Source organism: Nerophis lumbriciformis, linkage group LG15, assembly GCF_033978685.3.
Source record: "Nerophis lumbriciformis linkage group LG15, RoL_Nlum_v2.1, whole genome shotgun sequence".
In the NCBI taxonomy this organism is placed as follows: domain Eukaryota; kingdom Metazoa; phylum Chordata; class Actinopteri; order Syngnathiformes; family Syngnathidae; genus Nerophis; species Nerophis lumbriciformis.
In genome coordinates, this window is record NC_084562.2 from 29694024 (window position 1) to 29720000 (window position 25977).

Below are 25977 nucleotides of genomic sequence, written 5' to 3' on the forward strand. Positions count from 1 at the left end.
TGACTGCAGTCATGTGTTGTGAGGTTTTGGCCAAAAACCTCCTTCCCTCAGTCAGATCATTGAAGACGAATCGTGGCTGGATCTTCCAACATGACAATGACCCAAAGCACACAGCCAGGAAAACCAAGAAGTGGCTTTGTAAGAACCATATCAAGGTTCTGGAGTGGCCTAGCCAGTCTCCAGACCTAAATCCAATTGAAAATCTTTGGAGGGAACTGAAAGTCTGTGTTACTCAGCGACAGCCCAGAAACCTGACTGATCTAGAGAAGATCTGTGTGGAGGGGTGGGCCAAAATCCCTCCTGTAGTCTGTGCAAACCTGCTGAAGAACTACAGGAAACGTTTAAACTCTGTAATTGCAAACAAAGGCTACTCTACCAAATATTAATGTTGGTGTTCAAATACTTATTTTCAGCTGTATCACACAAATAAATTGTTAAAAAATCATAGATTGAGATTTCTGGATTTTTCTTTTTAGGTTATCTCTCATACAGTGGACATGCACCTGCCATGAAAATTTCAGACCCCTCCATGATTTCTAAGTGTGAGAACTTGCAAAATAGCAGGGTGTTCAAATACTTATTTTCTTGACTGTATATACATATATATATATATATATATATATATATATATATATATATATATATATATATATATACACACAGTATATGTATGTATATATATATTAGGGGTGTGGGAAAAAATCGATTCAAATTCGAATCGCGATTCTCACGTTGTGCGATTCAGAATCGATTCGCATTTTAAAAAAATCTATTTTTTATTTTTTTTAATTTAAATATTTTTTATTTATTTTTTAAATTTTTATTAATCAATCCAACAAAACAATACACAGCAGTACCATAACAATGCAATCCAATTCCAAAACCAAACCCGACCCAGCAACACTCAGAAGTGCAATAAACAGAGCAATTGAGAGGAGACACAAACATGACACAGAACAAACCAAAAGTAGTGAAACAAAAATGAATATTATCAACAACAGTATCAATATTAGTTACAATTTCAACATAGCAGTGATTAAAAATCCCTCATTGACATTATCATTAGACATTTATAAAAAAGAACAATAGTGTCACAGTGGCTTACACTTGCATCGCATCCCATAAGCTTGACAACACACTGTGTCCAATATTTTCACAAAGATAAAATAAGTCATATTTTTGGTTCATTTAATAGTTAAAACAAATTTACATTATTGCAATCAGTTGATAAAACATTGTCCTTTACAATTATAAAAGCTTTTAAAAAAAATCTACTACTCTGCTTGCATGTCAGCAGACTGGGGTAGATCCTGCTGAAATCCTATGTATTGAATGAATAGACAATCCCTTTGAATCGGGAAAAAATCATTTTTGAATCGAGAATTGTGTTGAATTGAAAAAAAAAAAATCAATTTTGAATCGAATCGTGACCCCAATAATCGATATGGACACCCAAAGATTCACAGCCCTTATATATATATATATATATATATATATATATATGTATATATGTATACAAGTTTTATATCTTCAGGAAAATGCTGCTGCAATGTTATTGTCATCATCTCTCAGGACAAATAGATTGAGTCATCCGAGGTAAGGAAAGGTGGTATGTACGGTACTAAACAAGGAGTAGAGTGGTCTACAGGATCCTACGTAGATGTGAGCAGTTATGTGTTGGGCGCCATCATCATGAGCGCAGTATTTCCCCACCAGCTTATGTAGGCAGCCATTCAGCCATGAAAGCAGCAGCAGCTGTTTGTGTCCTCGTCGCTTGTTTTGTTCCTCTTCCCCGTGCTGTTTGCCAGCACAAAGCAGAAATGAAAGCGCTTTATCGTAGCAACGAGGCCTGAATGGTGATGACAGCTCGCCATTCACACGGTTTGTGTGTGTGAGAGATGGAAAATATGACTGATCTTTTAAGCCTCGGTTATGTTGAATTGTTTTAGTGTCACCGGTGTATTGTCAATATTGCACACAACTGGCAATGAAGTATGAGTTTCAGGTGGTTGACAATATCTTCTGCATATTGTCTTCACAGGTATGGCAAGATTCAGTCAGCAAAAGCCATTTTGGACAAGACAACCAACAAATGTAAAGGTTGGTAATATATTCATTCAACCGCCACTTATAACAACATACTTTTAAAGGGATACTTCACTTTTTGGGAATGTTGCCCATCATTCATAATACTTACAAGAACGTATGTCTTTTCTCTTTTATGCATTCTAAGCTAGCAAAAGTCAACTAACAAAAAGCTATCAGGAGTCACTCTATTCCGTCTATAAAGAGCTCTAAAACATCCAAAAACATGACTAAATTGCAATTTTTCATGCCTTATTCGCTGTTAACATGTACAGTACATCATCTTTGTCAACAATACATATACTGTACAGTAGAACCTCCATTTACAAACTTCATTGGTTCCTGGAGGGGGTTTGTAAATGGAAACGTTTGTATAGTGAAGAAAGTTTCTGTCGGAGAACAAATGTAGAAATGAATATTGGGTTGTAGCTTTGACAAAATGTCTTATTTTTGACTAGGTTTACACTGCAAGACAAAGTGATTCAAATCAGACGTTTTGGAAATCAGAGTTCTTACTGGTGACTGTTTACACTGCACGTAAAATGTGGCCCCAATGTGACCTGATGTGGCCCTAATGTGGCCCCAATGTGGCCCTAATGTGGCCCTAATGTGGCCCTAATGTGGCCCCAATGTGACCTGAAGTGGCCCCAATGTGACCTAATGTTGCCCTAATGTTGCCCCAATGTGACCCTAATGTGACCCGATGTGGCCCTAATGTGGTCCCAATGTGACCTGATGTGGCCCCAATATGGCCCTAAAATGGCCCCAATATGACCTAATGTGGCCACAATGTGACACTGATGCGGCCTCAATGTGACCTGATGTGGCCCTAATGTGGCCTCAATGCAGCCCCAATGTGACCTGATGTGGCCCTAATGTGGCCCCAATGCAGCCCCAATGTGACCTGATGTGGCCCAAATGTGACCTGATGTGGCCCTAATGTGGCCTTGACGTCACTTGCATGTAGGGATGTCCCGATCCGATATTTGGATCGGATCGGCTGCCGATATTTGCCAAAAATTGCGTATCGGCAAGGCATGGGCAAATGCCGATCCAGATCCAGTTTAAAAAAAAACTTCGGTCCGTGTTTTCCAACGCACCTATTTAAATAATACATTCCACTTTTCTGCTGCTCCGTATATTTCCGTTCCGCATTTTCCAGCACACCTTCAACACATCCACAATTCTCACGCAGTTGCTTTTAGCTGCTGGCATTACACGACAGGCTCTTCTCACTCTTTCCTGTGTCTCCCTCTCACAGACAGCGAGCGCACCTTCTTACACACGTCACATACTGTCACGTCATACGTCACGTCATACGTCACGTCATACGTCACATACGTATACGTCCTCTCCCAGCAGAGAGCGAGGTAGCGGCATGGCTAACGTTAGCTGTGATGCTAGCGCAGCCGCTAAGGTGCGAGCCTGCTCAAGCGTCCTCTGCGCACGGCAAATCTATGCCACGCACAAAATCAAATAAAAAAATAAGCGCATAACAATTTTCGACACACGGACACGACAGAGAAAACAGTTTTCGTCATCATTGTTCAAATATTGTGACGTCTGTCGAGACGCTTATCTCCATTCGGTGCCACACGTCCACACCATCAAAATGCCGAGGCAAAAATGTCCACATCAACACCGTATGAAAAAATTAGTGATTTTTTTAGTTGTGATTTCCTTCTCTGCATGAAAGTTTAAAAGTAACATATATTAATGCAGTATGAAGAAGAATGTTTTAATGTAGACATGCAAGCCTTGAAAGAACATTTTGAAAATCAAGACTACATTTCCTGCAAATGGGTGCATTTCTACCCTATATTTTAACTTTAGATTTATTCTCATATCAAACTCTTTTGGCTGTCTTTTTGACACTTACATCCGGCGCCCCCCTCCACACCCTGGATTATAAATAATGTAAATAATTCAATGTGATTATCTTGTGTGATGACTGTATTATGATGATAGTATATATCTGATAGTATATATCTGTATCATGAATCAATTTAAGTGGACCCCGTCTTAAACAAGTTGAAAAACTTATTGGGGTGTTACCATTTAGTTGTCAATTGTACGGAATATATACTTCACTGTGCAACCTACTAATAAAAGTCTCAATCAATCAATCAAAACACATAGAATCATCATACTGCTGTGATTATATGCATCAAGTGTTCATTCAAGGCTAAGGCAAAATATCGAGATATATATCGTGTATCGCAATATGGCCTTAAAATATCGCAATATTAAAAAAAGGCCATATCGCCCAGCCCTAGTTCAATGATGCCATTTCTGTTTGTCATGTATAATTTTGTCTATTTTGTGTTTATCCTTGAATAAACAGGTCAGTTTCTTGTTACCAACCATTGTGTATTATTCAAACTCCCCTAATTCAGCTGGCTAGTTGTTATCAAGAGTACTAAAACCCATTTCAACATGATTCTGACAACTAAGTAGGCTAAATAACTTTAAACTTTAATACATGCTCGGATAGGCCAGTATCGGTCAGTATCGGTATCGGTCAGTATCGGTATCGGATCGGAAATGCAAAAACAATATCGGTATCGGATCGGAAGTGCAAAAACCTGGATCGGGACATCCCTACTTGCATGTGCAATTCAATGAAGTGAAAACAAAGGAAGTTGACTGAATTCTGTAAATAAACAAGGAATTTGCTACTACTACTACAAAATAAAATAAAAGTTGTCACTTTAGATATGGATGCCGCACCTTTTAAATGGAGTGTTTTTTACATGAAAATAAGTAAAGTAATATAAAGTATGAATGGATGTATATAGTGTAATATATTTGGAAGGGTTGTATTCTTTTAATGGCTGTTAAGTAGAGGAGACATCAGTGTGTTAGTGTTATTGTTTAACTCACTTACACAATGTACGTAACATCTAAGCAAATACATCACAGCGTCAATTCCGGTTCTTCAACAATCGCTATTTCTTCAGAATCCAAATATATATTCATACATGACATAAAGACTATTATTTGTGCATTATTGACAAGTGATGCACTGAAAACTCGGCCGCCAAAAAGACTTTGCTCACTGAAAGCAGATGTTGTGATGAAGTATGCACTTCCTGGCGACTGCGTCTTTCCCGCGCACACGAGCGACGTAGCTCGCCCAAAACACATTCAGGTCTCGTTGCGTTCAGACTGAAGTCACATTTGAAAAGATCAGATTCCAATCGGATTCAGGACTACCTCCTGATGTGGTCTGAATCTGATGCCAAAAGATCAGATTTGAAGCACTTTTGAGCGTTTAGACCATGGGTGTCAAACTCTGGCCTACCGTATAATTTCTTTTGGCCCTTGAGGCAATATGAAATGAACATTAGAGCTGGCCCGCCGGTATTATACAGGACATCTATATTGGGGGTGTGCCTTAAAGGCATTGCCTTTAGCGTCCTCTACAACCTGTCGTTTCGTCCGCTTTTCCCCCATACAAACAGCGTGCCGGCCCAGTCACATAATAAATGCGGCTTTTACACACACACACACACACACACACACACACACACACACACACACACACACACACACACACACACACACACACACACACACACACACACACACACAAGTGGATGCAAGACATACTTGGTCAACAGCCATACAGGCATACTTGCCAACCTTGAGACCTCCGATTTCAGGAGGTGGGAGGGGGGGCGTGGTTGAGGGGGGGCGTGGTTAAGAGGGGAGGAGTATATTGACAGCTAGAATTCACCAAGTCAAGTATTTCATATATATATATATATATATACATACATATATATATATATATATATATATATATATATATATATATATATATATATATATATATATATATATAATATATATATATATATATATATATATATATATATATAAACTTCCTTGACGTCACTTTCAACCTGAGAAATAACAGCTACCAACCATTCACGAAACCCAACACAACACTCCAATACGTGCACCATGACAGCAACCACCCACCCACCACCACGAAAAGAATACCTACCGGAATCAATAAAAGGCTATCGATGCTGTCATCTAGCAAAGCTGCATTTGACCAAGCAACCCCCCCGTACCAAAAAGCCCTTGATGAAAGCGGATACAATTTCACCCTCACCTATGAACCCACGCCAGGAAACCAGCCAAAAAAGAACAGAAAACGAAACAACATCATCTGGTACAACCCCCCATACAGCAAAAACGTCTCAACGAACATTGGACACAAATTCCTCAATCTGATTGACAAACACTTTCCCAAAGACAACAACCTAAGAAAAGTATTCAACAAGAACAACATTAAATTGAGCTACAGCTGCATGAACAATATACGACAAATCATCTCAAACCACAACAAAACAATTGCAAATGAGCCGTCGACCCCCAGTCAGAGCGACTCCAAAACCAACAAAGCATGTAACTGTCGAAAGAAACCTGATTGCCCCCTCAACGGGGGGTGCTTACAAACATCAGTTGTCTACCAATCTAAGGTAATACGCAAGGACATTAACACATCCGACACATATGTAGGATTAACCGAGGGTGAATTCAAAACCAGATGGAACAATCACAAGGCTTCTTTCAGGAACAAAAACCTGCGAAATACCACAGAACTCAGCAAACACATTTGGGACCTCAAAGACAATAATGTTGAATATTCAATAACATGGCAAATTCTTGCATCCAGCACACCTTACAATAGTGGTAATAAAAGATGCAACCTATGCTTGAAAGAGAAGCTGTTTATTATTTACCGTTCAGACCTGTCATCCCTCAACAAGCGCAGCGAAATTGTAACAACATGCCGCCATAGACGGAAACACCTCCTAGGTAACACATGAGCCAATCACCACGCCCCTACGCCAGCCTGTACCCACCCACTCTGTGCCCTATATAAACCATGGTATGCGAATGCTCCCATTAAAATCTCCTGATGATTGAGGGTACCCCCCCTCATGAAACAGGCCTGTAGAGATGAAATAGTCTTGTGATTTTTTTCCCCCCACACATACATATATATATATATATATATATATATATATATATATATATATATATATATATATATATATATATATATATATATATATATATCTACATCCTGAAAGTATGCAAACAAAACTGTGTTTAGATAATAGATACTTCAAACTTGCATAAATAAATCTTAAGGAATATAACATAACTTGGCTTCTGAGAGCTTCAAAATGTAATGAATAAAATGCTAAAGTTGTTGATAAACAAGCAATTATTTTAATAATTAAATATGGTCATTTTAAATGAATTATTATGATCATTTAAAATTAATGATTTCAAATATGTTTATTTTAATGTGTAATTATATGGCTGGATGTAATAAGAGTCAGAATAAATAAATAAAAATACAATTAATTTTGATGTTTTTAGCAAAATATAGTAAACATTTTTTTTTTTTTTTTTTTTAAATTAATAAATATATTTATTTTTAGGTAAGATAAACATAATAATACAATGTATCTCTAGTCTGGATGATTTAGTTCTTGTCCTCCAGCTCCGGCTGAAAATCGGGAGATTTTCGGGAGAATATTTGTCCCGGGAGGTTTTCGGGAGAGGCGCTGAATTTCGGGAGTCTCCCGGAAAATTCGGGAGGGTTGGCAAGTATGCATACAGGTCACACTGAGGGTGGCCGTATAAACAAGTTTAACACTGTTACAAATATGCGCCACACTGTGAACCCACACCAAACAAGAATGACAAACACATTTCGGGAGAACATCCGCACCGTAACACAACATAAACACAACAGAACAAATACCCAGAACGCTTTGCAGCACTAAATCTTCCGGGATGCTACAATATACACACCCCGCTACCACCAACAACCACCACCCCGCTGCGTGAAGAAATATGTCAGTTTCTGCAAAGCAAAGGGAAGGACACAGCAGAGCTCCGGGAGCAAAAGTTTCTGTGTGAGCTGGCCTTTCTGTGTGATATCTCAAGCCATCTTGATGCGCTGAACCTGCAGCTACAGGGGCGGGGCCGCATCATCACACATACAGGTAAAAGCCAGTAAATTAGAATATTTTGAAAAACTTGATTTATTTCAGTAATTGCATTCAAAAGGTGTAACTTGTACATTATATTTATTCATTGCACACAGACTGATGCATTCAAATGTTTATTTCATTTAATTTTGATGATTTGAAGTGGCAACAAATGAAAATCCAAAATTCCGTGTGTCACAAAATTAGAATATTACTTAAGGCTAATACAAAAAAGGGATTTTTAGAAATGTTGGCCAACTGAAAAGTATGAAAATGAAAAATATGAGCATGTACAATACTCAATACTTGGTTGGAGCTCCTTTTGCCTCAATTACTGCGTTAATGCGGCGTGGCATGGAGTCGATGAGTTTCTGGCACTGCTCAGGTGTTATGAGAGCCCAGGTTGCTCTGATAGTGGCCTTCAACTCTTCTGCGTTTTTGGGTCTGGCATTCTGCATCTTCCTTTTCACAATACCCCACAGATTTTCTATGGGGCTAAGGTCAGGGGAGTTGGCGGGCCAATTTAGAACAGAAATACCATGGTCCGTAAACCAGGCACGGGTAGATTTTGCGCTGTGTGCAGGTGCCAAGTCCTGTTGGAACTTGAAATCTCCATCTCCATAGAGCAGGTCAGCAGCAGGAAGCATGAAGTGCTCTAAAACTTGCTGGTAGACGGCTGCGTTGACCCTGGATCTCAGGAAACCGAATGGACCGACACCAGCAGATGACATGGCACCCCAAACGATCACTGATGGTGGAAACTTTACACTAGACTTCAGGCAACGTGGATCCTGTGCCTCTCCTGTCTTCCTCCAGACTCTGGGACCTCGATTTCCAAAGGAAATGCAAAATTTGCATGGTTGGGTGATGGTTTGGGGTGCCATGTCATCTGCTGGTGTCGGTCCACTCTGTTTCCTGAGATCCAGGGTCAACGCAGCCGTCTACCAGCAAGTTTTAGAGCACTTCATGCTTCCTGCTGCTGACCTGTTCTATGGAGATGGAGATTTCAAGTTCCAACAGGACTTGGCGCCTGCACACAGCGCAAAATCTACCCGTGCCTGGTTTACGGACCATGGTATTTCTGTTCTAAATTGGCCCGCCAACTCCCCTGACCTTAGCCCCATAGAAAATCTGTGGGGTATTGTGAAAAGGAAGATGCAGAATGCCAGACCCAAAAACGCAGAAGAGTTGAAGGCCACTATCAGAGCAACCTGGGCTCTCATAACACCTGAGCAGTGCCAGAAACTCATCGACTCCATGCCACGCCGCATTAACGCAGTAATTGAGGCAAAAGGAGCTCCAACCAAGTATTGAGTATTGTACATGCTCATATTTTTCATTTTCATACTTTTCAGTTGGCCAACATTTCTAAAAATCCCTTTTTTGTATTAGCCTTAAGTAATATTCTAATTTTGTGACACACGGAATTTTGGATTTTCATTTGTTGCCACTTCAAATCATCAAAATTAAATGAAATAAACATTTGAATGCATCAGTCTGTGTGCAATGAATAAATATAATGTACAAGTTACACCTTTTGAATGCAATTACTCAAATAAATCAAGTTTTTCAAAATATTCTAATTTACTGGCTTTTACCTGTATGTACTCGTCAGTGAGAGCTTTTAAAACTAAACTCTGCCTGTGGGAGAATCAGCTGCTGTTATTTGTTAGCTAAAAAATAAAAAAATTGATCTTCTGGGGGAGGATGACCCCCCTACAGGGGTTTGGTTTACAAACTTTCAGCCCCACCTAAAACAAAATTCACCAGTCGCTACTGATTATGATGCATTCTCATTTTAGGCAAAGTATAAGACAATACTTTCTTAACAGTATAATTGTAACCAGGAATAAGTCTTCAAGTAACAATATTCAAATACTAACATTGTTGGGTAAGACAGAATTTGGTTTTATTCTGGCTGCTGCAGCAACAGATATACAGTCTATAGATATCTAATGTATTCATACATTGTTTATGTAGCATGTTTATATAACCTAATCATCATTTTTCTTCAACTTAAAAATAGCTGACCGTATTTTCCCCTTCTCTGGGATTATATTCCCAGTTTTGATCTGGGACGTCTGGTCACTTATAGCATATAAGAATATTCTATTACTGTTAAGCAAACTATGAATAATAAAACATGTGTCCTTTATCATAGCTACACGTATGACAAAAAAGGGGGTGAAAATGAGTGGTATTCAGTGAGGTAAGATGAATTAAATGTTCATTGCTCCTGCCTAATGAATTGCACTGAGTGGAGCGGATCACCACTCCAAGATGGCGGCCCCGCGTCTCGTCAGCGCCAGTAGGCAGTAGCGCTCCATGCTGCGTACCCTTAGAACATGTCTATGGTCCTCCTGCCAACACACACACACACACACACACACACACACACACACACACACACACACACACACACACACACACACACACACACACACACGAGTTTAAAAACCAGGTCACTACATTGATTAGGAATGAAACATAAAATCCACTTGACCTCGTTGTTTCATCTTTTGGGTGTGCAGTGAAAGGGAGGAGGCGATGTTGACAACGCTGTGGATACGCTTCCTGATTGTCTCGAACCACACACCACATTACTTTGGACTCTTATTGATCGAGCAAAACTAGAAACTATGCTAAAATGCACTTAAAAAGCACACAAAGCAGCACTTAGCACAGTAGATGATGACAGCGCTGCTGGGCTTATTGATCGATCGACCCCGCCCACAATGGATGTGCTGCTGGCCACAAAATGGCCGCCCTGCAGGCACACAACGGCTCGGTGAGACGCTCGTACGCTAAAAAGCATATTTTTACACGATCTGTGGTTCGTAAATTGAAAGGTTTTCAAGTTATACTCTTGTTAGATGAACAAGTGCTAACATGCCAACGTTTTCACACTTTCCATGTAACCACTTGGATGGTACTTTAGGTTAGACCAGGGGTCAGCAACCCGTGGCTCTAGAGCCGCCCTAGTGGCTCCCTGGACCTCTTTCAGAGATGTGTGAAAGGGGAAAAAGATGAAGAAAAAAATATATTTTTCGTTTTAATATATTTTCTGTCGGAGAACAAACATGACACAAACTTTCCTAATTGTTAAAAATCCCACTGTTTATGTTATACATGCTTCACTGATGAGACCGTTTTGTCCTTGAACTCATCGTCGTTTGTTTACATGTACAAATTTCTCCGATGCTGCCACAGAAAGACGTGTTTTATGCCACTCCTTCTTTGTCTCATTTTGTCCACCAAACGTTTTATACTGTGCGTGTGCTTTGTTGATGTTATTGACTTGTTGGAGTGCTAATCAGGCATATTTGATCAATCCATGACCGCAAGCTAATTGATTCTAACATGCCATTTAGGCGAGCTGTATGTACATATTGCATCATTTGTAGCTATATTTGAGCTCAATTAATTTCCTTTACTTATGTCCTTTGTCTCATGACACATTATCTGTATGTATTATTGGCTGCATTTGTCAGTTGTTTGTGTGCCATGTTGTTCCAGACCACAGCAAACGTTACCCAGCTTGCAAAGATTGTAATAAATCCATTAGAAGAAGACAGTTTAACTTGGACACACACATTTATACCTTTGGCCATTCTGAGTCAGTCATTACCAGAAGTTATCTCATGCTGTCAGAAGCCTCCATTTTACTTTTTTTTTTTTCTTCAATGTTGCAAAAATGTGTAGAATAAAAGTTAAAATACAACATTTCTGTCAACGAAGATTTGCGTCAGCCTTGGATAGTAGCATACCTGCCAACTACTCCGGTTTTCCCGTAATTAGTACGGTTTTCATCAACCTATTCCGGGTTACGGTTGCAGTGATAAAAAATACGGTTTTTCATTAATTAACCTGTTGCCATTGTTTCCAAACGAGCGAACGATCATGGAATCAGCCGGAGAAAAATCGCAAACGAGTCTTAAACCGAAAAGAAAACTGCAGTCATTCCGTGAAGAATATTCAAAAGCCTATCCGGGAATAATTATCCGTTCCAAAAAGGGTGAAAACTACGCGAATTGCACCTTGTGCAGACAAGATTTTTCGATCGGACACGGAGGAATTAGCCATGTAAAAGACCACGTTGGGACAAAAAAACACAAGTCTAATGCCGTTGCTAGCGATACAAGTGGAAAACTTTCAACGTTTTTCGGATTTTAGCCACAAAAAGGTAATGACACCAATGTTATCTATTGGAATTGTTTAGTACTGTTATACTGTTAAAAGTGTTTATACTATTTATGCTTTCAAGTCCAAGTTGAAGAAATCTTGTTAAATGTTGACAGCATAACTACCAAAATACAGAAGTATGTCCTTAATATTTTTGCAGTGCTATTTCTGTTGAAAAGTTCAAATGATTACATTAGAGATGTGATGTGCCACTTTTCAAGTGTCTGATGGCTTCAATTAATTGTCATTAATTTTTCATATTTTGAATTCTTTTGAAAGGCTTACAAAAAAACTACATTTGAATTGTAATTCCATGCTATTGACAGGACTATTAATTTTAATGAAGTTAGCTTACCATGTTTACAGTATGATAATTGTGATAGAAATGTGAATTTTAGGCACAGAATATTTTTTACAATTGAACAAGGCAGTAGATTATACAAGCTTGGACAGAAAGTTAATAATGACACCAATTTTTTTTTTAATGGAATTGTTTAGTACTGTTTTACCATTTGTTTACTGTAAAAAGTGCTTATACTGTTTATACTTTCAATGAACAAATTGAAGTCTTGTGAAAGGTTGACAGGATAACTGGCATTAACTGTCAAAATAATTTCAAACTATTGAAGTTAGCTTACAGAATAAACATGTCAATCAACCCATATGATTTTTGCTGTAATATTTTTGTTTTGAAAAGTCACTGTGACTGATAGAAAAGTGATGGTTTTAGCAACATTTTAACCTGTCTGAATGCAATCAATCATTTTGCGTCGGGGGGCGAAGCCTGAACCCCCCACCAGGACTTTGTCCTGGACCTACCGGGGCCTGCGGCCCCTGGACCCTGGCTACTACCGGTAGGTTTTTCTGATTTCAAAAGTTGGCAGGTATGTAGTAGGCTAATATAGCTAATATAGACACTTACATCATGTGTTGCCTTCATTATAAGGCTTTGAATTTTTTGCGGCTCCACACAGATTTGTATTTTTGGTCCAATATGGCTCTTTCAGCATTTTGGGTTGCCGACCCCTGGGTTAGACACGTGTGTGGTGTTGTTGTACACATCTTCTACATTGTCTGCATTTGCAGCCGCACACAACCCACTTAGATTTTTCTTAACAATGGCCTCATCTTAACTCCAAGTGACAGCTGACATGTGTTCCACTGCCACTTGGTCATTCTGACAACTTGGGGCAGCAAAAGGTTGACTCCGATTGGCCGCTGTGTCGGACTTTTCCGCCATGTTTGTTGGAGGTAATCGCTGCTGTAATCGTCCTGAAATAAAATGGCCAGCCATAACTATACTCCAGTATAGCAAACAATGCCAGCATGATTGATAAATAATACAGCAGCTTCTTCCGCCTGTTAGTGGATTTTCTTGTTATACAAAATAATGAATGCCTGTTTAGTTCCTAAGTTATTCATGGTATGCAAACACAGTGTTTGGTCTTTCATTCAGAAATAAATAAATGAGTTTTGTGCCAAATACTGCACCTTCTCTTCATGCATTTGTAACCCGCAGTGAATTATTTAATGGCCCACGGCACGTTCTAAAAATACTATGACAACAAAATACATAAAAAAGTGAAATAAAGGAGCAAACAGGTGAAATGTAACGAGAAAAAGTTACTATGTTGACTCTAAATCATACCAAAGACTATAAAAATGGGAGCCATTACCTCCCTGCTTGGCCCTCAGCATCAAGGGTTGGAATTGGGGGTTAAATCACCAAAATGATTCCCGGGCGCGGCCACCGCTGCTGCTCATTGCTCCCCTCACCTCCCAGGGGGTGATCAATGGTGATGGGTCAAATGCAGAGAATAATTTCGCCACACCTAGTGTGTGTGTGTGTGTGTGTGTGACAATCACTGGCACTTTAACTTTAACTAATTACACAAAGCTGCCACGTTTTTTCCCCTTAAAACTGTCATTGCTCAAAAAATAATATCCACCCATCTATCCATTTTCTACCGCTTGTCCCTTTTGGGGTAATGCATCAAAATCTATGTCGTTATGAATTATTGACATATTCAAGGCTCTAATTACTTCACATCAAATAATCCAAAAATATGTTATGTTTGGTGTGTTTGCCATAAAAAAACTAAGTTTTCTATAACAAAAAGGGAATAAAACAAACAAAAAAACATAAAAAAATACTAACAAATTATAGTCATCACAAATATCTAAAGTTGATCTAGAGATTTAAACGTTGAAAGTAAAAACAAAAAAAAAAGTGACATATTTTTACAATTTTATGAGTTGGGCCCTTTTTGATCCCTTAGAATTTTAGTGGGATTTTTGTTCTTAAAACATCCATCCATCCATCCATTTTCTACCGCTTATTCCCTTTGGGGTCGCGGGGGGCGATAATGCATCAAAATCAATGTTGTTATGAATTATTGACCTTTTCAAGGTTCAAATTACTTCACATCAAATATTACACTTTGAAATATTTTTGGGAGAAAATATGTCATGTTTTGTGTGTTTGCCATAAAAAAACAAAGTTTTCTATGACAAAAAGGGAATAAAACAAACAAAAATACCCATAAAAATAATAAAAAGTTATAATCAACAGATCTAAAGTTGATCTAGAGATTTAAGCATTGAAAGTAAAATAAATAAATAAATAAATTACTTATTTTTAACACTTTTTTGAGTCGGGACCTTTTTGATCCCTAAGAATTTTAAAGGGATTTTTGTTTTTAAAAACTGTCATTGCTCAAGAAATAATAATGCATCAAAATCAATGTTGTTATGAATTATTGACCTTTTCAAGGTTCAAATTACTTCACATCAAATATTACACTTTGAAATATTTTTGGGAGAAAATATGTCATGTTTTGTGTGTTTGCCATAAAAAAACAAAGTTTTCTATGACAAAAAGGGAATAAAACAAACAAAAATACCCATAAAAATAATAAAAAGTTATAATCAACAGATCTAAAGTTGATCTAGAGATTTAAGCATTGAAAGTAAAATAAATAAATAAATAAATTACTTATTTTTAACACTTTTTTGAGTCGGGACCTTTTTGATCCCTAAGAATTTTAAAGGGATTTTTGTTTTTAAAAACTGTCATTGCTCAAGAAATAATAATGCATCAAAATCAATGTTGTTATGAATTATTGACATATTCAAGGCTCCAATTACTTCACATCAAATATTACACTTTGAAATACTTTTTGGAGAAAATATGTCATGTTTTGTGTGTTTGCCATAAAAAAAACAAAGTTTTCTATGACAAAAAGGGAATAAAACAAACAAAAATACCCATAAAAATAATAAAAAGTTATAATCGACAGATCTAAAGTTGATCTAGAGATTTAAGCATTGAAAGTAAAAAAAAAAAGAAAAAATAAATTACTTATTTTTAACACTTTTTTGAGTCGGGACCTTTTTGATCCCTAAGAATTTTAAAGGGATTTTTGTTTTTAAAAACTCAAGAAATAATAATGCATCAAAATCAATGTTGTTATGAATTATTGACATATTCAAGGTTCCAATTACTTCACATCAAATATTACACTTTGAAATATTTTTGGGAGAAAATATGTCATGTTTTGTGTGTTTGCCATAAAAACACAACGTCTTCTATGACACAAAGGGAATAAAACAAACAATAATACCCATAAAAAAAATAATTAAAAGTTATAATTAACAGATCTGAAGTTGATCTAGAGATTTAAGCGTTGAAAGTAAAAAAAAAAAAGAATTACTTACTTTTACAATTTTATGAGTTGGACCCTTTTTGATCCCTTAGAATTTTAGTGGGATTTTTGTTCTTAAAACTGTCATTGTTCAAAAAATAATTATGCATCAAAATCAATGTTGTTATAAATTATTGACCTATTTAAGACTCTTAAATACTTCACATCAAATATCACACTTTGAAATATTTTTAGTCATGTTTTGTGTAAAATACCCATCAAATTAATAAAAGGTTATAATCAACAGATCTGAAGTTGATGTACAGATTTAAGCATTGAAAGTTAAAAAAAAAAAAAAGGAATTACTTATTTTTAACACTTTTTTTGAGTCAAGCCCTTTTTGATCCCTAAGAATTTTTGTGGGATTTTATTTTTTTAAACTGTCATTGTTCAAGAAATAATAATGAATCAAAAGCAATGTTCAAATATTCCACATTGAACATTTTTTGGGCGGGTAAATGTTGCATATTTTGTGTTTTTGCCATTAAAAAACAGGGTTTTCTTTGACAAAAAGGGCATGAAACTTAAAAATTGAAACAAGTAAGACTTTATATTGACAGATTGATCTGAAGTTGATCTAGAAGAAAAAGTATATATATATATATATATATATGACTTAATTCTAACATTGTTATGACTGATCTAGAATAAAAAGTACATATATATATATATATATATATATATATATATATATATATATATATATATATATGTATGTGTGGGGAAAAAAATCACAAGACTATTTCATCTCTACAGGCCTGTTTCATGAGGGGGGTACCCTCAATCATCAGGAGATTTTAATGGGAGCAGTCGCATACCATGGTTTATATAGGGCACAGAGTGGGTGGGTACAGGCTGGCCTAGGGGCGTGGTGATTGGCTCATGTGTTACCTAGGAGGTGTTTCCGTCTATGGCGGCATGCTGTTACAATTTCGCTGCGCTTGTTGAGGGATGACAGGTCTGGACGGTAAATAATAAACAGTTTCTCTTTCAAGCATAGGTTGCATCTTTTATTACCACTATTGTAAGGTGTGCTGGATGCAAGAATTTGCCATGTTATTGAATATTCAACATTATTGTCTTTGAGTTCCCAAATGTGTTTGCTGAGTTCTGTGGTATTTCGCAGGTTTTTGTTCCTGAAAGAAGCCTTGTGATTGTTCCATCTGGTTTTGAATTCTCCCTCGGTTAATCCTACATATGTGTCGGATGTGTTAATGTCCTTGCGTATTACCTTAGATTGGTAGACAACTGATGTTTGTAAGCACCCCCCGTTGAGAGGGCAATCAGGTTTCTTTCGACAGTTACAGCCTTTGGAGTCGCTCTGTCTGGGGGCCGACGGCTCATTTGCAATTGTTTTGTTGTGGTTTGAGATGATTTGTCGTATATTGTTCATGCAGCTGTAGCTCAATTTAATGTTGTTCTTGTTGAATACTTTTCTTAGGGTGTTGTCTTTGGGAAAGTGTTTGTCAATCAGATTGAGGAATTTGTGTCCAATGTTAGTTGAGACGTTTTTGCTGTATGGGGGGTTGTACCAGATGATGTCGTTTCGTTTTCTGTTCTTTTTTGGCTAGTTTCCTGGTGTGGGTTCATAGGTGAGGGTGAAATTGTATCCGCTTTCATCAAGGGCTTTTTGGTACGGGGGGGTTGCTTGGTCAAATTCAGCTTTGCTAGATGACAGCATCGATAGCCTTTTATTGATTCCGGTAGGTATTCTTTTCGTAGTGGTGGGTGGGTGGTTGCTGTCATATATATATATATGACTTAATTCTAACATTTTTATGACTGATCTAGAATAAAAAGTATATATATATATATATATATATATATATATATATATATATATATATATATATATATATATATATATATGACTTAATTCTAACATTTTTATGACTGATCTAGAATAAAAAGTATATATATATATATGACTTAATTCTAACATTGTTATGACTGAAACCCTTCAGTATATATTGTGTTGGTTTTGAAAATGAAAAATCTGAAAATGTCCCCCGCATGTTTGGACCCCCCTGATGTAAACACTCTCTGCCAACTGCAGGTTACGGCTTTGTGGACTTTGACAGCCCAGCGGCTGCTCTGAAGGCCGTCCATGCTCTGAAGACCAGCGGCATCCAGGCCCAGATGGCCAAGGTGAGGCGTGTGTTTGTGCACGCATGTTCACTACATGTGTGTGTTTGTGCACTCATGTTCACTACATGTGTGTGTTTGTGCACTCATGTTCACTACATGTGTGTGTTTGTGCACGCCTGTTCACTACATGTGTGTGTTTGATGAACGTGTGGTATGTGTTTGTGCACGCGTGTTCACTACATGTGTGTTGACTACATGTGTGTTGACTACATGTGTGGTATGTGTTTGTGCACGTGTGTTGACTACATGTGTGTTGACTACATGTGTGTTGACTACATGTGTGGTATGTGTTTGTGCACGTGTGTTCACTACATGTGGGTTCACTACATGTGTGTTGACTACATGTGTGTTCTTTACATGTGTGTGTTTGATGAACGTGTGGTATGTGTTTGTGCATGCGTGTTGACGACATGTGTGTTCACTACATGTGTGTTGACTACATGCATGTTGACTACATGCGTGTTAACTACATGTGTGTTGACTACATGTGTGTGTTTGATGAACGTGTGGTATGTGTTTGTGCACGCGTGTTGACTACATGTGTGTTGACTACATGTGTGTGTTTGATGAACGTGTGCGTCACACGATGACATGACACTGGTCACATGACCTGCGCTGACAAGCTGTTCTTCCCGTGACCTCATTTACTTTGAGTGTAGAGGCAGATGTCACGTCTGCCTCTGCCAAGTCACCTGCCACTCATGTCCAATAGTGTTCATGTGAAAATATGATGTGGAGCAAAACAAACATCTTCTCTCATCAGCACCTCCTACTATCACACTTCCTATTCTTTCACTTGTGTCCAAAGTAGGGTTGTACGGTATACCGGTACTAGTATAGTATGGCAGTACTAATGAATCAAAGACGGTACTATACTCTGTTTGAAAAGTACCGCCTGTTTTTTAATTAACCGGCATGACAGTGTGACCCTGTCAACAATGGGACATTTCTGGTTTTACCAGCAGAGGAGCATGTTGGGCAGCGCACACACACAGAGTACTTACAAGCAGACACAGTGTGTAGACAGAAAAGGGAGAATGGACACATTTTGGTGTAAAAAGTCAAGATAAAGGTGAAGTTATAACACTGAAACACCCTCAGGAAGAGCTGCTTTAAGACATGGCTAGCTCGCTAGCAGCTAACATCCATCGGCAGGGTTTTAGCTACTTCTAAATCACTAATCATCGTCTCCATGGCAACAAATAAAGTAAGTTTGTTCCATGTAGCATTATCACTGCAGGAAGAGGACTAGCTAAACATGCTTCACTACAGACCGTAGGAGGATACAATAGCTCACCGCTAACACGCTAACAAAACCTAGCGCTCCTCAATGTAAACAAATGCCACGGGTGGATCTACACCTGACATCCACTGTAATGATACCAAGTACAAGAGAGTATACTACTTTGATTACATCAATATTTTTTTATCATCACAAAATTTATTTTCCTTTTTTAAAAACATCATATGACGTTTATAAAGTCAGTAAATATGTCCCAGGACACATGAGGACTTTGAATATGACCAATGTATGATCCTGTAACTACTTGGTATCACATCCATACCTAAATGTGTGGTATCATCCAAAACTAATGTCAAGTATCAAAGAAGAGAAGAATAAGTGATTATTACATTTTAACAGAAGTGTAGATAGAACATGTTAAAAGAGAAACTAAGCAGATATTAACAGTAAATGAACAAGTAGATTAATAATCCATTTTTACAGTTTGTCCCTCATAATGTGTACAAAATAATAGGTGTATAAATGACACAATTTGTTACTGCAGGCCCTGCGATGAGGTGGCGACTTGTCCAGGGTGTACCCCGCCTTCCGCCCGATTGTAGCTGAGATAGGCTCCAGCGCCCCCCGCGACCCCAAAGGGAATAAGCGGTAGAAAATGGATGGATGGATGGAATTTGTTACTGCATACGTCAGCAGACTAATTAGGAGTCTTTGTTTGTTCACTTACTACTAAAAGACAAGTTGTCTAGTATGTTCACTATTTTATTTAAGAACTAAATTGCAATAATAAACATATGTTTCATGTACACTAACATTTGTTATTAAAATAATGGCAATAATGATATTTTTTTGGGGTGCCCTTTATTTTGAAAAGTATCAAAGTAATATGAAAATAGCAAAATATGGAGGTTCATTTGTGTATTTATTACAAAAGCTTTTTCTTTACACTGAATTTATGTAAAATATTTTTTTGCGTTGGAATTTTGTGAACATAATTTTTTTTTGACATCCAATTATGAGCAGCACGGTGGGAGAGGGGTTAGTGCGTCTGCCGCACAATACGAAGGACCTGAGTAGTTTTGGGTTCAATCCCAGGCTGGGGATCTTTCTGTGTGGAGTTTGCATGTTCTCCCCGTGACTGCGTGGGTTCTACTCCGGCTTCCTCCCACCTCCAAAGACATGCACCTGGGGATAGGCCCCTCCCACCTCCAAAGACATGCACCTGGGGATAGGCCCCTCCCACCTCCAAAGACATGCACCTGGGGATAGGCCCCTTCCACCTCCAAAGACATGCACCTGGGGATAGGCCCCTCCCACCTCCAAAGACATGCACCTGGGGATAGGTTGATTGGCAACACTAAATGGTCCCTAGTGTGTGAATGTTGTCTGTCTATCTGTGTTGGCCCTGCGATGAGGTGGCGACTTGTCCAGGGTGTACCCCGCCTTCCGCCCGATTGTAGCTGAGATAGGCTCCAGCGCCCCCCGCGACCCCAAAGGGAATAAGCGGTAGAAAAATGGATGGATGGATGGATCCAATTATGCTGACAATTTCATTTGAAAAAATTCAATGTAAAAGCTAGACTCACTTTCGGTGAATTAAGACTGAAGCAAAGGATCCTGTCTCAGAAGCAGCCGCTGATGTCTAAAGTTTGAAGTCATGTGCAGAGGTGGGTAGTAACGCGCTACATTTACTCCGTTACATCTACTTGAGTAACTTTTGGGATAAATTGTACTTCTAAGAGTAGTTTTAATGCAACATACTTTTACTTTTACTTGAGTATATTTACAGAGAAGAAACGCTACTTTTACTCCGCTACTTTTATCTACATTCAGCTCGCTACTCGCTACTAATTTTTATCGATCTGTTAATGCACGCTTTGTTTGTTTTGGTCTGTCAGACAGACCTTCATAGTGCCTGCGTTTCAACAAATACAGTCACTGGTGACGTTCACTCCGTTCCACCAATCAGATGCAGTCACTGGTGACGTTGGACCAATCAAACAGAGCCAGGCGGTCACATGACCTGACTTAAACAAGTTGAAAAACTTATTGGGGTGTTACCATTTAGTGGTCAATTGTACGGAATATATACTGTACTGTGCAATCTACTAATAAAAGTTCCAATCAATCAATCAAAAGTGTGAAGGAAAAAAGACCATTTTTTATTTCAACCGTACATCCCGTCAAAAGCCTAAAGACTGACTGCACAGTTCCTGTCTTCACAATAAAAGTGCCGCTCCATCGCGCCTGCGCTTTCAAAATAAGAGTCTCCGAAAGCCAGCGCAAACAAGCTAGCAAGCTACGGAGTTTGCCGCCAATGTATTTCTTGTAAAGTGTATAAAAACGAATATGGAAGCTGGACAAATAAGATGCCAAAAACCAACCACTTTCATGTGGTATTAGACAGAAAGGAGGAACTTTTTTTCTCCTCCATTTGAAAACGTGGACATTATCATCACTACTGTCTGATTCCAATCAATGCAAGTCATCAGAATCAGGTAATACACCAACTTATATTCTTGTCTTCATGAAAGAAAGGAATATATATGTGTTAAACATGCATGTATATTCATTAAAACACTATTAACATGTAAACAAAAACATATAAAAATTATATACTGTATATATCAATGTATGTATATATATATATATATATATATATATATATATATATATATATATATATATATATATATGTGTGTGTGTATATATATGTATATGTGTGTGTGTGTATGTATATATATATATATATATATATATATATATATGATATGTGTGTGTATGTTACTCATCAGTTACTCAGTACTTGAGTAGTTTTTTTACAACATACTTTATACTTTTACTCAAGTAAATATTTGGGTGACTACTCCTTACTTTTACTTGAGTAATAAATCTCTAAAGTAACAGTACTCTTACTTGAGTACAATTTCTGGCTACTCTACCCACCTCTGGTCATGTGACACGGGTCGTGCAAAACAGTATAAAAAAATGCACCTTTAGTTTTTCTGCGCTGAATTTTTTTTTACACTCAATTTTCCAGCACTGAATTATTTTACACCAAATTTTTTTGCACTGATTTTTTTTTTTTTACACTCAATTTTTTTGACACAGAATTTTTTAAAACCGAATTATTATACACTGAATATTTTTACACAGATTTTTTTTTTCAAATGAAATTGTCTGTATAATTTGATGTAACAAATTGAGTGTCAAAAAAGGCACAAATATCCTCCATGCTAACAGTGTAGCTGCTGCGTGATGAAGTCTGAGTCATCCGTGCTTTTCTCACACTGTTTAGGACACTTTGAAGGTGTTGATAGCAGACCAGAGCTCATTAGTGAAAGGTTGCTCTCCGTAGACCTGATGGCGAACAAACATGGTGGCTGTAGCTTAGCTACGCTGCTCTCAGGGAGCAGGGAGCTGCTGCAGTGTTGTGTACACGCTCATGTGATACTTCTTACTGTCGCCACATGTCTGCCTGTCTAAACACTGCACATGACCATTTGTGCATCTTGTTACTGACTAAATGGAATCATCTTGCTCATAATTGCCCCTACATCAAATATGCACGCATGTTGGACTGTGATTATCTTTGGGAACTTACCCTTTCCACCCCATTCCTGGGGTGACGATACCATTCTGAATCCATTCTTCATTCATTGAATTTTTCTGCACTTAATTATTTTACTGTTTGTTTTTTTTTTACACAACGATCCATTGCTTTAGTCTCAATTCACCGAAAGTGAATCTTGCTTTTTGAAGCAGCAAATTTTTCAACCTTGATTTTTTTCACACTGTAATTTTCTGCACTGGATTATTTTACACTGAATTTTCCTGCCATGAATTTTTTCACTCTGAATTTTCCGGCACTGAATTGTTTTGCACTGATTTTCTTTACACTGAATTTTTCTGCGCTTAATTATTTTACACTAAATTATTTTACACAGATTTTTTTCTGCACTGAATTATTTTGCACAGAATTTTTCTGCACTCAATGTTTTCACACTGAATTTTTCTGCACTTAATTATTTTACACTGATTTTTTTTACTCTGAATTTTTTTGCACTTAATAATTTTACACAGTTTTTTTTTTTTTTACACTATTTTACACAACGATCTATTGCTTTAGTCTCAATTCACCGAAAGTGAGTCTTGCTTTTTGAAGCAGCAAATTTTTCAACCTTGAATTTTTTCACACTGAATTTGTCTGCACTGGATTATTTTACACTGAATTTTCCTGCACTGAATTTTTTCACTCTGAATTTTTCGACACTGAATTTTCTGCACTGAATTTTTCTGCCCTTAATTATTTTACACTGAATTATTTTACACAGATTTTTTTCCTGCACTGAATTATTTTGCACAGAATTTTTCTGCACTCAATTTTTTCACACTGAATTTTTCTGCACTTAATTATTTTACACTGAATTTTTTTACACTGGTTTTTTATGCACTTAATTATTTTACACTGTTTGTTTTTTTTACACTATTTTACACAATGATCCATTGCTTTAGTCTCAATTCACCGAAAGTGAGTCTTGCTTTTTGAAGCAGCAAATTTTTCGACCTTGAATTTTTTCACACTGAATTTTTTTACACTGAATTTTTCAGCACTGAATTTTTCTGCACTGGGTTATTTTACACTGAATTTTCCTGCACTGAACCTTTTCACTCTGAATTTTTCTGCACTGAATTTTTCGACACTGAATTTTCTGCACTGAATTTGTTTTTGCACTGATTTTCTTTACACTGAATTGTTCTGCCCTTAATTATTTTACACTGAATTATTTTACACAGATTTGTTTCTGCACTGAATTATTTTGCACAGAATTTTTCTCCACTCAATTTTTTCACACTCAATTTTTCTGCACTTAATTATTTTACACTGAATTTTTCTGCACTTAATTATTTTACACTGTTTTTTTTACACTATTTTACACAATGATCCATTGCTTTAGTCTCAATTCACCGAAAGTGAGTCTTGCTTTTTGAACCAGCAAATTTTTTCGACCTTGAATTTTTTCACACAGAATTTTTTTACACCGAATTTTTCTGCACTGAATTTTTCTGCACTGGATTATTTTACACCGAATTTTCCTGCACTGAATTTTTCTGCACTGATTTTCTTTACACTGAATTGTTCCGCCCTTAATTATTTTACACTGAATTATTTTACACAGATTTTTTTCTGCACTGAATTTTTTTTGCACTGATTTTCTCTACACTGAAATTTTCTGCCCTTAATTATTTTACACTGAATTATTTTACACAGATTTTTTTCTGCACTGAATTATTTTGCACAGATTTTTTCTGTACTAAATTTTTTTCACACTGAATTTTTCTGCACTGATTTTTTTTACACTGAATTTTTCTGCACTTAATTATTTTACACTGTTTTTTTGTTTTTTTGCACTATTTTACACAATGATCCATTGCTTTAGTCTCAATTCACCGAAAGTGAGTCTTGCTTTTTGAAGCAGCAAATTTTTCAACCTTGAATTTTTTCACACTGAATTTTTCTGCACTGGATTATTTTATTTTGGATGGGTTACCACTATTTTCTCAATGTCATGTTTTTATTAACCTGTTAATGTAATATTCATATTTTATTTTTACATATATTTTATCATATGTTTTCTACTATATTTTAGATGGCGTTAATGTGAGATGGCGTTTTATTCTCAATTTCTCAGTGTCATGCCATGTTTTGTTTTTGCTTAGTTGTTATTGTCGATAGTGCTCTGTGTGTGTTTTCTTCTCTGCTTCCATTTTCTTTGTACAGTGTTTTGTGTTTTGACACAAGCCAAGTGCTACATAGATGAAGTTTGATTTGAGCTTGTTTTCATGTTAGCATTTAAGCGAGCTAGCGATTAGCGCGCTAGCCTGCTTCGCCAGTACATAAGCAGTATCAGCGGCGTGTGACTTAGTCATCAATCAGGTTTTATGATGATTTTTGTGCATCCCTCCAAAGACTAAATGTGCTTGGTCTTGTGTATCCCTACGCGCAGCAACAGGAACAAGACCCCACCAATCTGTACATCTCCAACCTGCCTCTGTCTGTGGACGAGAAAGAGCTGGAGAACATGCTCCAGCCTTTCGGCCAAGTGGTGTCCACACGCATCCTGCGGGACTACGGCGGCAACAGCCGAGGCGTGGGCTTCGCCAGGTCAGTGACTGATAGCCAATCAAATAGGAGAGTGGAATGTTCCGGGTTCATGTCGTGATAAAGTAGTACCGTCACATTTCTTGGTAATGGAAATATATATATATATATATATATATATATATATATATATATATATATATATATATATATATATATATATACCGTATTTTCCGCACCATAAGGCACCCTGGGTTAAAAGCCGCGCCTTCAATGAACGGCATATTTCAAAACTTTGTCCACCTATAAGCCGCCCCGTGTTGTAAGCCGCATCTAACTGCGCTAAAGGAATGTCAAAAAAACAGTCAGATAGGTCAGTCAAACTTTAATAATATATTAAAAACCAGCGTTCTAACAACTCTGTTCACTCCCAAAATGTACGCAAATGTGCAATCACAAACATACGTATATCAACATGGACAGAGCTGC

At 37.3% G+C, this 25977-nt stretch overlaps 1 protein-coding gene across 3 annotated transcripts in view; it reads left to right on the plus strand.

The window, feature by feature from the left end:
- Positions 1-25977, plus strand: part of rbms1a (RNA binding motif, single stranded interacting protein 1a) — a 78572-nt gene that overhangs the window by 13100 nt on the left and 39495 nt on the right. For all 3 annotated transcript variants that reach the window (XM_061974610.2, XM_061974611.2, XM_061974608.2), the window contains exons 3-5: positions 2042-2100; positions 18051-18142; positions 25394-25551. In XM_061974610.2, the coding sequence (XP_061830594.1) occupies positions 2042-2100; positions 18051-18142; positions 25394-25551 (309 nt within the window). The remainder of the gene's footprint in view (positions 1-2041; positions 2101-18050; positions 18143-25393; positions 25552-25977) is intronic.